The 13,680-nt window shown below is 45.5% G+C and overlaps 1 protein-coding gene across 1 annotated transcript in view; it reads right to left on the bottom strand.

Annotated features, from left to right (window-relative positions):
• The window catches only part of smpd3 (sphingomyelin phosphodiesterase 3), a 38,723-nt gene that overhangs the window by 17,014 nt on the left and 8,029 nt on the right, over positions 1–13,680 (bottom strand). The window contains 1 exon segment of the mRNA XM_023985268.2: positions 2,911–4,623. Coding sequence (XP_023841036.1) covers positions 2,911–4,281 — 1,371 coding nt within the window. The 5' untranslated portion in view covers positions 4,282–4,623.

The following is a 13,680-nucleotide window of genomic DNA, read 5'->3' as shown; positions in this document are numbered from 1 at the left end:
CGAGTGACCCTTAGCTTCAGCCTTCGTGCAGCTTACCCCACAGACTAGTAGGCTTTTAGAAAGAATGATGTATCCAAGGGTCTTTCTCTGAAAGATTTGGAATCTTGTGACCAAACAAACATTATCAAAAACCACATGGTAATTTTCCTCTAACAATGTACTCTAGCAGACCTACATGAAGTGAAGTGGCAGATTTCATTTGCAATACAAAGTGACAAACTCAGACATTACAAAGACATGAGCTCCGGAGAAAAGGGAAGAAGGAGTGAAAGGAGGAAGAGATACAGGGAGAGAGGGAGATACAGGGTAGATACAGGGAGGGAGAAGAGAGAGAGAGATACAGGAGGGAGGGAGGGAGAGAGATACAGGAGGGGAGGGGGGAGCGATGGGAGGGAGGGGATACAGAGGAGAGGAGAAGAGAGAGGAGAGAGAGAGTATGGAAGAGAGAGAGAGAGAGAGAGAGAGAGAGAGAGAGAGAGAGAGAGAGAGAGAGAGAGAGAGAAGAGAGAGAATACTATCAGCCCTAGCCCCAGCCCTAGCCCCAGCCATATAACCCCAACCTCGCAGGTTAGTGATCAATGAACCCAAACTCTGCTTTGCTCTGCCTGTCATCAGTCTCCCCAATGGAGCCTCGTCAGTCACCTGCAGCTCACGGCATGGCGCTGCCACGCCAGAAGCTCACTGGTGGAAATGGGTTAGACTAGCTAAATATGACTTAATTCATGTTCTGAAATAGCAGCGGTCTGTAGTTCTGGAGCAACTCGAATGCCCGAAAACAGCTATAACAGAAGATTATCCTTAAAAATATTAAATATTCTACAATTTGTTCCTGTTGCCCTGTGCTAATTCACATTTGAACCCCTTGTTTTGGACTTAATAAATACTGTCACAGTATAAATAGACAGCCCACAAAATTATAATCAAAGACATGCTGTAGGCTAGATGTGGGAATAGCAAGGTGGAATAATAGTGAAGACATCAAAACTATGAAATAACACATATGGAATCATGTAGTAACCAAAAAATACATATTTTATATTTGAGATTCTTCAAAGTAGCCACACATTGCCTTGATGACAGCTTTGCACACTTTTGGCATTCTCTAAACCAGCTTCACCGGGAATGTTTTTCCAACAGTCTTGAAGGAGTTCCCACATATGCTGAGTACTTGCTGGCTGCTTTTCCTTCACTCTGCAGGCCAACTCATCCCAAACCATCTCAATTGGGTTGAGGTCGGGGGATTGTGGAGGCCAGGTCATCTGATGCAGCACTCCATCACTCTCCTTCTTGGTCAAATAGCAATTACACAGCCTGGAGGTGTGTTGGGTCATTGTCCTGTTGAAAAACAAATGATACTGTAGTCCCACTAAGCCCAAACCAGATGGCATGGCGTATCGCTGCAGAATGCTGTGGTAGCCATGCTGGTTAAGTGCGCCTTGAATTCTAAATAAATCACAGACGGTGTCACCAGCAAAGCACCCCCACATCATCACCCCTCCTCCTCCATGCCTCACGGTGGGAACAACACATGCAGAGATCATCTGTTCACTTACTCTGCGTCGCACAAAGACATGGAGGTTGGAACCAAAAATCTCCAATTTGGACTCATCAGACCAAACGGCAGATTTCCACCGGTCTAATGTCCATTGCTCATGTTTCTTGGCCCAAGCAAGTCTCTTCTTCTTAGTGGTGTCCTTTCGCACTGGTTTCTTTGCAGCAATTCGACCATGAAGGCAATTATTCACGCAGTCTCCTCTGAACAGTTGATGTTGAGATGTGTCTGTTACTTGAACTCTGTGAAGCATTTATTTGGGTTGCAATTTCTGAGGCTGGTAACTCTAATGAACTTATCCTCTGCAGCATAGGTAACTCTGGGTCTTCCTTTCCTGTGGTGGTCCTCGTGAGAGCCAGTTTCATCATAGGGCTTGATGGTTTTTGCGACTGCACTTGAAGAAACTTTCAAAGTTCTTGAAATGTTCCCGCATTGACTGGCCTTCATGTCTTAAAGTAATGATGGACTGTCGTTTCTCTTTGCTCATTTGAACTGTTCTTGCCATAATATGGATTTGGTATTTTACTAAATAGGGCTATCTTGTGTATACCACCCCTACCTTGTCACAACACAACTGATTGGCTCAAACGCATGAAGAAGGAAAAATATTCCACAAATGAACTTTTAACAAGGCACACCTGTTAATTGAAATGCATTCCAGGTGGCTACCCCATGAAGCTGGTTGAGAGAATGCCAAGAGTGTGCAAAGCTGTCATCAAGGCAAAGGGTGGCTACTTTGAAGAATCTCAAATATAAAATAGATTTAGATTTGTTTAACACTTTTTTGGTTACTACATGATTCCATATGTGTATTTCCTAGTTTTGATGTCTTCACTATTATTCTACAATATAGAAAATAGTAAAAATAAAGAAAAACTCTTGAATGAGTTCAAACTTTTGATTGGTCCTGTATCTGCAACCCTCAAATGAAAAATAAGGTCTACAGTTATGTATTATTTAATTTGAGACTGAATAAAAAAAGGGCATTTATTTTTTCCGGGTCTCTGCAAAAAATTGCAAGAGAGATTTTCAACTTTCAATTACCCCCAAGCCAAGGGTACAGGGAACTATGTCTAAATAATTCAACGTTGTTGTGTTCACAAAGTTTCTGCAACAGTAAGATTGAATATATCTGTCTAACAACAGTGGAAACACATCCAACCCCAAAAAGCAGCCAGATGTGAGGATGCAGCCTGGAGGAAAAGTAGCTCCTTTACCAATGTCCTGGTCCAATAAGAAGCAGTAACTTATTGTTAACACTCAAAGTGATACCCTAATTATGATCATTCCTTCAGCCTTTTACACATTTACAGCACTTGCCAATGCTATCATTAGGAGAGAGAGAAAAAACACCTAACCTTGACAAAGAGAACTCCTTTGGCTGCTAGGGCATCTTCCCCTCGCCCGTTAGGGTAGCACTCATAGTGGGCGTCCAGGATGGGGTAGCGGCTGRCCAGCATAACGCCACTGTTGAGGAACTTGAAGCGGGAGCAGCAGTCCTTCCAGGCGTAGCGGCCCACATCACTCAGGATGTAGGGGAAGTAGTGGTGCAGCTGCCGCCTCAGCCTGGACGTGGCCCGGTGGTCAAACACTTCCTGCAGACACAGGAAGTCCAGGTTGGCAGGGAAGAAGGCCGAGATCTCGTGGTCGATGCCGTCGTCGCCTTGGCGCCGCTTGCGGCCGCTGTGCTTCTTGAACATGGAGGTGCGGTGGGACAGGGTGTTGTTAGAAGGCACCCCCCCTGTCAGGCTCTCCGCGTCACCCTCGCCTTGGTGGTTTCCTGTCTCGGCCTCTGGGGGGTCTGGATCTGGTGCACTGATACTGATCTGGACCCCAGAGGCGTGCATGGAGCAGTCTGGGGAGTTCTGGGCCACTGTGGTGTGAACAGGGCAGTCAGAGCTGTTATGGGCACCAGCAGTGTGAAGCGGACACTCTGGTGTTTTCTCTCCACCAGCTACATGGACACGACAATCTGAGGAGCTCTGGTCCCCTGTTGGGTGTATGGGGCAGTCGTCACCAGCGGTGGGTATGGGGCAGTCTGCACTGGCAGTGTGTATTGGGCAGACTGCACTAGCATTGTGTACAGGGCACTCAGTGAGGGGTTCGGCCTCGGCTGTGTTGTCAGGCCGCTGGTCCAGTGAGGAGGTGCGTGGGAACCCCGTGACCAGGCTGCTGAAGGAGACGGCGCTGATGGAGGTGTTGGTGGGGGAGTCGATGTATATCTTGATCTGCGGCCGGCTGGCCCCGTTACGGATGCGCTTTCCCACCTCGCAGGCACGGCGCTGGGTCTCAGACAGGTTGTTGAAGCGTGCCAGGGAGTCTGGCAGTAGGCACACGTTGGCACTGCCGAAGCAGAAGCTGCGGCCTTGCGGCCTCCAGTCGGCCAGTGATGCCGCGCCCCCCTGCTCGGCCTGGTGCTTGTTCGGGCGGCGGTGGGTGTAGAGATAGGGATGGCGGGCCRCCTGCAGGGGAGCCCACAGCAGGAATCCCAGCAGAGCAAAGGGCAGCGAGGCCAAGAGGAGCAGCAGGTAGAGTGGAGTGGACACCAGCACATACAGCGTCACAAAGGAGCAGGGGTCCTGGGAGCGCCGGCGCTTTTCCAGAGAGGTGGCCACACAGGAGGCTAGCAGGCGGTCCAGCAGCCAGTAGCAAGGGAAGATGAAGCCCCATGACAGGCTAGTGAGGCACTGCAGGAAGGCACTGGAGTAGGGAGAGGTGTGGAGGACCATCTCCTCTCTGGCTCACATAAAACACTCTCACACTAAAATCAATGGAAAACAAACTTGACTCAAATCTACCCTCCCCCCTGGGTGGAGAAATGAACACTACATGGTTCCCTTCGCTTTCACCAGCAGGCTCTGCAGCTATTTGCCTGATGACAGGAGGCTCCTTCACCCCCCCCCCTCCCCTCACCGCAGTGGCCCTCCAATGGAGGAATGAGGAACTAGAGTCTCTGGGTGGAGATCATCTTGATGACGTAGAACTAGCTGCTGTAGTCAGAAGGAACCCATGGACACCAGGAAGGCGGATCTATGAAGACGTGAATCTCAGTACCATCTCAGCTTCAGAACCTGCCGAGAGAAGAGGGAGGACAGAAAGATAGAGGGAGAGAGAGACGAAGAGAGAGAGGGAGGACAGAAAGATAGAGGGAGAGAGAGACGAAGAGAGAGAGGGAGGACAGAAAGATAGAGGGAGAGAGAGTCGAAGAGAGAGAGGGAGGACAGAAAGATAGAGGGAGGAGAGAGTCGAGAGAGAGAGGGAGGACAAAAGATAGAGGGAGAGAGAGTCGAAGACAGAAGACGAGGAACGAGAGAGGAGAGTAGAGGACGAGAAGAGAGAGCGAGGAGACAGAAGAAGGAGGATGGAGGACAAGAGAAGAGAGAAGAGAGAGACAGAGAGAGGAGAAGAAGAGGAAGCAAGAAGAGAGAGTAGGAGCAGGAAGAGAGAGGGAAGAAAGAGAAAAGAGCGGGAAAAGGAGACACTGAGACAGGAAGGTACGAGGAAATGCATACCGAGTGATGAAAGATGAGTCGTGAATAGAAAGAAGGAGAGGGAGCTCTGACAGACACGATATATCCTAAATGGTCCCACACGGGGATGATGTATGGAGAGGGAGAAAAGAAGAAGTGCTGAGGGAGCATGTGGCAAAAGTCTGTAGTGCATCCACCTAGACTTTCGGGGCACAAAAATTGATTATTTTCGTACCAGAGATGTTGTAAGTGGTACAAGGTCCACTAAAAAAACCGTGTGGGTTCCTTGAGTCATATTCATATCACAACAACAATAAACACCAAAGTTTTCAAAGGGGTTGCGGAAAACATTGTATTCAGAAAGTGGCAGAATAATCTCGAGTCACAAAAATAACATTGCGAGCGCTGTAATATACGCTCGACACAGTCTAGTACATCGATAGATCGCTCACTCAGCGGGTGTAGTGTCATATAACAGTCAAATATAGACTTGTTTTGGACTATACTTGGAAAGATACAGGAAAAGAAACACCACAAAATGTATACGTAATTATAATCAGAATTGTTTAATCAATAATTGAAACACTGAAGGGGAGTGCCAACACACATGGCTCTCTAATAAGCCTCTACAGAATTACATCACGACGAAAATAACCAACCCTAACCATAATTCAGAACATGATCACACAAGCAGGCAAAACGAGAAATACGACACACTCAGCTGACGAGTGTGTCCACCAACCGTTGACCACACTAGTGCAAGACCTAGTGGGTGCACTAACAAGAGATCTGAGAGAGTGAAAGAACAACTCATCATCATCAAGTATTATGCTGCTCATAGCAATAATTCAGAGTCAAAGTTGAGTTCATATATAAAATGTCATCTAGGTAATTAGCGGAAACAGACTAGAAAAGGGTCACACGTGCAGGCTCGTCTAGTCCATAGAACCCCTAGATGCCACAGTCCACTGATAACAATTAGTTCGAGCAACAGCAACAGCCTATTATACAGCCTGACGCTGGGACAATGGACTGATGCAGTGCCCCATGCTCAAGCGTACCTGCGGCAAGACCGTGTCACAAACACTGTATAAACGACCATTATGTATCTGCTCTGAATCGATCAGATCATATGAAAATGTCATTGTTCACGAAACAGAAAGAATAGTGACGCTGCTGTCAATGAATTAAGCAGTCCCTTCATTGGACTATGCAGTCCCTGTCAATTGCGTAGCGCCCTGTCAATGGACTATGCAGTCCCTGTCATGGACTATGCATCCCTGTCAATGGACTATGCAGTCCCTGTCAATGAATTATGCAGTCCCCTGTCAATGGACTATGCAGCCCTTCAATGGACTATGCAGTCCTGTCAATGGACAGCTAGCCCCTGTCAACTGGACTATGCAGTCCCTGTCAATGGACTATGCGTCCCTGTCAATGGACTATGCAGTCCCTGTCAATGGACTATGCAGTCCTGTCAATGGACATGCAGTCCCTGTCAATGGACTATGCAGTCCCTGTCAATGAATTATGCAGCCTCCTGTCAATGACATGCAGTCTCTGTCATGATCTAGCAATCCCTGTCAATGGCCTAATGCAGTCCCTGTCATAGGACTATGCAGTCCCTGTCAACTGGACTATGCAGTCCCGTCAATGGCTATGCAGTCCCTTCAATGGACTATGCACCCTGTATAGGACTCTGCAGTCCCTGTCATGGACTATGCAGTCCCTGTTCAATGGACGTTTTAGGATTAAAAAGCAGTTAGTGAGTCCTTTTAGGACTGATGCCAAAAAAACTTTCAATGGATCAGAAATATATTGATGCTACTAGCTCTCTTAATAAGATCACCTGATCATCCATCTCGTACATCAAAGCCTGTTACAAGATTATAGACCATCTCTGGTTACATAGTGTCTCCTCATGTGTAACGTCACTGTTTGTCACCACTATGATTAATGTCAAACTTTCTATCATGTTGTGGAACGTCACGCTCTATGAAATCAGGGACAGATAGTGCCCAGAGCAGGCCATGTATGTGTCTCAAATCACACCCTATTCCCTATATAGTGCACTACTTTTGACCAGGGCCCTTATCTGTCCCTGATGACATACAGCACAACGTAGTGCGCTATATAGGGAAAAGGGTGCCATTTGGGATGCAGGCCCTGTGTCTGTCTGTCTATCTGCTAAATGAGGAGCCCTGGGATGAGGCTGGCTGCACACTAACCGCATCTGTCTCTGGACCTCTGACCATGACTATGTTGAAGTGGAGTTCAGGCAGCACCCGGGGCTGTTTGTGACCTTCTCCTCTAGGCTGAAATGGCAGTGGGGACAACTGTGAATAGGTTTTGCTCCGATGATAAGCCATTTCAATGTGAACTCTTCTTAGCTGTCTTGACATGCTCATTTCCTTTCCAATGTGAAAGTGTCAGTGTTTGCTGGAATGAAGCGATAATAACGGGGATCTATTCTATCTTCAATATAGAGTATGTGCCACTTCATTTAACAAGATAATGATGTATATACAACAATATGAGCAATTTTTATCTGGAAGATACTGTATTTTTAAAACTGTACAGGTTTTGTTGGCTAGATAGATCATCTTGGTATCTTGATGTCCGGATGACAACAAGATAGCGCTCAATGCCTCACCGTATGTATGGAATATAATGCACCAGCACAACTGTAATTACTACTATTCATATTGAGGCCTCAGACTTGGCTTCCAAAAATCTCTCGTGTTGGCACTGATTCTTTTTATTGTGCTTTGGCTACTGTTTTGAATCAGCTAGCGTAATATATTTTGATCATATGCAATATTCTTAATGCATCTCACTGTTCAGGGTGACAGGTTAAAGCTGTGTCATGGTGATTAACACAGAGTACAACAACACTGGACCCTTTTATGAAATTAGACAAAGCAAATCTGCATGCACGAGCAGAAGCACCATGCACCTAATGTTTTGGAGCATGAGAGATGAGAAAAGCAGAGGAGAGAAGAGAAAAGAGGAGGAGAAGAGAGAAAAGAGGAGAGATAGAGATGAGAGAAAAGCAGAGGAGAGATAGAGATGGAGAGATAGAGATGGAGAGAAAGCAGAGGAGAGATAGAGATAGAGAGATATAGTGAAGAGAAGAGCGGAGGAGAGAAGAAGTGAGGAGAGATGGAGAGGAAAGAAAGAAAGAGCAGGTGCAGAGCCGGTTCCTGTCCTCATCATCATTTATCTCCCTTTGCACCTCTGCATCGTAGGGGTGGGTGACAGACAGGGTTGAGTAGATTACATTTGAAATGTTATCCGTTACARTTACTAGTTACCTGTCCAAAACTGTTATATGTAATGTAACTTTGGATCTGTAACTTGGTTACTTTGGATAAAGTGAGAGAAAAATTACATATTTACCTGATTTATTTGATATTAATGGTTAACAATAGATATTTCACTTATAGTAAGACATTTCTGTCCTACTAGTGTCTGTGTTTGTATGGTTTCCACTCTAGTTCCCTGCAGCTAATCTGGGCGTATGGTCACTAGAGATGGCTTGAGCTGACAAATGAGTTAAAGACTGCATTACATAGACAATAATGTGTTTTACTAGGGATAGCTTAGGAGTAGAACAATCCCTCATTGTCTCAAAATCATCCTTGCATCTAGGAAACTAAACCAGGGTGGGGTTAAGACAACAACCCTGTGCAGAAAACGACCGGATGAACCCAGAGTGGCTTATGATGCCCCAATCTGCATGGGATGGGTGGAGCCAACCATGACTAAGCATTGTTAGTGTCGGCTATATATAGTACTCTGCATTTGTGTAAAGGTTAGGTTACTCGGTCCAACACTCAAGGGGGGGGGGATCGACCAGCCTCATTTTAGCAATAATTAATCGATATTGAATAAAGATGATTGTTTGAAGAAATGACAAAGTCTCTCACTTGATTAGAATATTCCACCACAATTACTTTCCCCTTAAGAGGCATTAGGAGAAGACAAAAAGTATCCATCAAATGCACATAGAGGTGTCATAATGTGTTGTTTTTCTCTCAAACATCCTTTTCTGAATTTCAAAGTAATCCAAGAAGTAACCATCTAGTTTTTCAAAAGTATCTGTAATCTGATTAACAACATTTTTGCTGGTAACGTAACCGATTAGTTACAGTTTTGTTGTAATCAGATTACATGTAACTGATTGCATGTAATACGTTATTCCCCAACCCTGGTGACGGATGGCAGGATCAATAGGGGGAAATGGAGAGAAAAACACCAGTTGTTTTATCAAACAGTCACCCTATGTCTTATCCAGACTCAACTAACCATACTTCTCCACAGTGAGGATAGAGAACATTTGTGTATGAGCCGACACATCATTTCTATCTCTCTCTGTCTCTAACCCACACATTAAAAGGACACACAGACATGCATACCACAGTGCCACATTGCAAAAACAGTATGAATAGTATCCTATCTACTTTCAGTTTCATAGACATATTTGCACATACGCACACATAAAACATTCATACACAAACACCAGTTCTCTCAGAGACACAGATGCACAGTGACAAAACCAAACACAGAAGAACACTTACAGTGAGGCTGTCAGAAACAATCTGCTATTTTGTTGCAGTGTTTGCTCTGCTGGGTCCACTCCTGCTGAAGACAGGCCAGTGCATCACTGTAGCCCACCCCTGGTGGTGCTAGACGGCAGAATGCTGAACCTACAGTATGACCAGGCCTGAATGTAACGATCTCTGCCTGAACACACTACTTGTGCTCGGGCAGAACATAAAAAGTGAAATAATGCTGTAGTCAAGGTTTGAGCACAGGAAGAGATAGAAATCTCGACAGCTTCTAATGCTTCTGCAGTCTGTAGCCACACAAGACCACACGCCCACACACACCCGCGCAACGCACACACACACACCACACACACATTACAAACACCCCACACACACACACACACACACACACACATACAAACACCCACAACACACACAACAACCACACACACACAACACACACAACACACACACACAACACACACCACACACCACACACACACACACACACACCACACACACACACACTACATAACACACGCACACACACACACACACATTCATCAAAGCACACACACCACACCCACCACACACACAACACGACACATCACACCACACACACACACACACACACACACACACACACAATAAAACACCCACCACACATACAAACGAACCCACACACACAACACACACAATACAAACACCCACACACCCACAGAGTGACACAGCAGTGTCCTGACCTCCATCTAGTACTGACATTGAGAGAGCCTTGCTGTCTGACTGCCTGAGTAACTAACTCAGTAGTCAGCTCTCTGGTATTTACTGTGTTTACATGACTAACAACTGTTATCTGTTTGCTGGAAGGAATCTAGGAATAGATCCCCCGCTGAGAGGGGTCGTATCTGTTTCATCTAGCTAGCCAACCATGTGTTTGTTTTGGAATTAAAACGACTTGGATAATAATCGTGTCGTATATCTCCAAGCAATGTTTTGGCATCTTTCATAAGTTACCCAAGGGTTCTTCCTGCCTGAAAAATTCACACTCAACTGAAGCATAACCAACCCAGAGAGACTCTTTAGCAAGCTTCAATGGGGACGAGCATGACAAATGAATGGGGTCCGGGTGCCTCAACAGCTCCCCATGGATTTGTTTTACGAAATGTCCTCCTCCATTGGATCAATACTGATAATGACAAAGGGAGAAAGCTCCTGCTGAATCCTGGGTGAATACGTGTGTGTGTGTGTGTGTGTGTGTGTGTGTGTGTGTGTGTGTGTGTGTGTGTGTGTGTGTGTGTGTGTGTGTGTGTGTGTGTTGTGTGTGTGCTTGTGTGTGGAGGCTCTGTTTGTGTCAATACGTTTTAGAGTGGGCAAATGAGTGATGTACTGCTAAGTATCCGGTGACCACAGAGATCGATGTAGCCCATCTAGCCGGCTGTGGTGGTTTCCTTCTGTTTCATTATTAATGGTGCAGAATTGTGGAGTGTTTATAAGTGTACGATGCTGCTACATTGTGAGTAATGACGACCAGAGACACCGGCAGATGTCTGTGTTCAGAGCATAGCACTACAACAGACCAGTAGGATCCAAAACGATCAGAACAGAGTTGGAGCATATGCAGACCCACTGCTGTTTCCCTCTCCCCTAAGGATGGCCCTTCTCTGGATCTCTTTCTCCTCCCCGTAAGCTTTGAAAGTTGCCTCCCGCTCTTCCTCCACTTCCAGAGCCAGCGGTGACGCTACTCCGAGTATGCTTAAGGGATTTCGGTTGTCATGGTGACCTAGTCACATGCACTCAGGTACTAGCGAGGCCTGTTGGTGTGTGGTGGTGAATGTTGCCCACCTCCAACTCCCCTACCACACACATGTTTGTGTCTAACCTTAACGCTACAAAACTGCACTTTGGATCAAATACACACACACCCTCTGGCAAACACACACGCCTGGTCAAGGATACAGGTACCTTTTAAAATTTGAACAAGCAATCTAATAACAGTGAGCCTGAGACACAGGTAGAGCATTCAGGTGTAATTCAGATCCACACTCCAACAGGCAGAACGACACCCTGACGCACTAACTCAGGTGTCTGTAACAGACCCCTGGCCCTGTCTAGTCTGTCCACGTGCGGTAAAAATAAGCATTTGTCATTCTTAAATGTCATAAGATTGGCTTCTACTATTGACTAAGTCCCTATGAGAAAGGYAGGCTGAAAACAATACCTCCCAAAGCCTCATTAGACAATCAATCCATCATCATTACGCCTTTCCAAACCCAGAAAGCATATTGGCCAGATTAGCATCTTTGCCAAATGCTCTGAATATTCTATGGTATCAGGGTCAGTCTATTATTGTTTTGTTGCTGTTGGATTGGCTGTGTCCGGACAAACAGTCTCAATGGTTTTTCTCAGCAGCACTGGTTGTTTTTGGCATGCTGGTAGAAGACTGGCCCATTGGATCATTGTATTAGTTTCTCTCTCTCTTTCATCACCCTTTCTATGCCGGACAGGACAGTTTTATTTTTTATAATTTTTTACCTTTATTTAACTTGGCAAGTCAGTTAAGAACAAGTTCTTATTTACAATGACGGCCTACCCCGCACAAACCCGGACAACACTGGGCCAATTGTGCACCGCCCTATGGGACTCCCAATCACGGCTGGATGTGATGCAGCCTGGATTCGAACCAGGTACTGCAGTGACACCTCTTGCACTGGTCTAAGACCACTGCGCCACTCGGAAGCCCATGTGGGAGCCACAGTGTGCTCTGGGCTTGGTGTAATTGGGAATGTAATACTGTTAGAGGAAATGGATAATGCCATCACTATTACCACAATGCAATCATCACTATAACTCAATCAGCCCCTCCTGCCACCTGCTTTTTAGTAAGGAACAATCATTCCTCAAGCTTCCCTCTAAGGGCTTGCACAGGGAAATTGGGCTCTGTTTGTGTATGTTTGTGTTATTTAGTGATTAAACATATTTACTCATTTATTATGTAACAGCTTGTTAATTAAGGTTGTTGGTGAGTAACTAAAGAGTTATTACTGTGCACAGGTATAAGAGCAGGGTTGGGGTGTAACCGATTACATTCATCTGATTAATAAAAACTATAACTGTAATCAGATACATTACCAGCTAAAATATTGTACAGATTATAGATACCTTCGAAAAACTAGATGATTAGGCCTACTTCTTGGATTACTTTTAAATTCAGAAAGGATGTTTGTGAAAACCTTTCTGTTTTCTCAATGACAGTCAAATCAGCATTGAAAAAAGGCGTACGTTTAAGTTTGCTCCACCTGAGCGAGTCAGAGACCACTATTATGACACACCATACATTTGATGGATTATTTTTGTCTTCTACTAATGCCTCTTAAGGGGAAAGTCATCCAAAACTAACTGAAAGTAATCAGATTACGTTACTGAGTTTGGGTAACCAAAAGTTAYATTACTGATTACAATTTTAGACAGGTAACTAGCTGTAACGGATTACATTTAGAAAGTAACCTACCCAACCCTGTATAAGAGACATTTACTGTACTTTAAAGGGGTACCAAGAAGAAAACAGATGTGTGAGAAAAAGAGAAAGAGAGAACTGGAATAGTACACAGTAGTGCTGTGGAGTATTACTGCTGGGCTATGTATAAAGAGACCTCCTTGGCTTGGCGTCTACTGACATGGGGGATTACGATGATGATTCAGAATTACCCAGCATGCCTCTGGGCTGTGGCCTATATGGGCTCACACTGCCATTGGGCAGCTGCACTAAATATACTTTCAAATCTAGATCATGCTGGATCAATAAGAATGAGCTGATGTGCCATCATACACTTCATGCAATGTACTGTGCCCCTCCCCCCACGTGCCTCGACTTACACTAACCTCTGCACCATGCCTGTCCCCTGTTTCTCTGTCCCCGACTTATGAACTCTGACCCCAACCTTCCCTCAGTCACACATCTGGACCCCACCTCCCTCCTCACCCATTCTCACATGGGTGCTGTAACACCCATGACCAAGCTCTACGACTAAAAATACTCCAGCTTCCTCTTTCTGTAAACGTGTTGCCTACTCCCCTGCCCTTGAAAAACATTCACAGACAGACATATGGG

Source organism: Salvelinus sp. IW2-2015, linkage group LG4q.1:29, assembly GCF_002910315.2.
Source record: "Salvelinus sp. IW2-2015 linkage group LG4q.1:29, ASM291031v2, whole genome shotgun sequence".
NCBI lineage: Eukaryota > Metazoa > Chordata > Actinopteri > Salmoniformes > Salmonidae > Salvelinus > Salvelinus sp. IW2-2015.
This window is presented reverse-complemented; position numbering and strand designations above follow the sequence as displayed.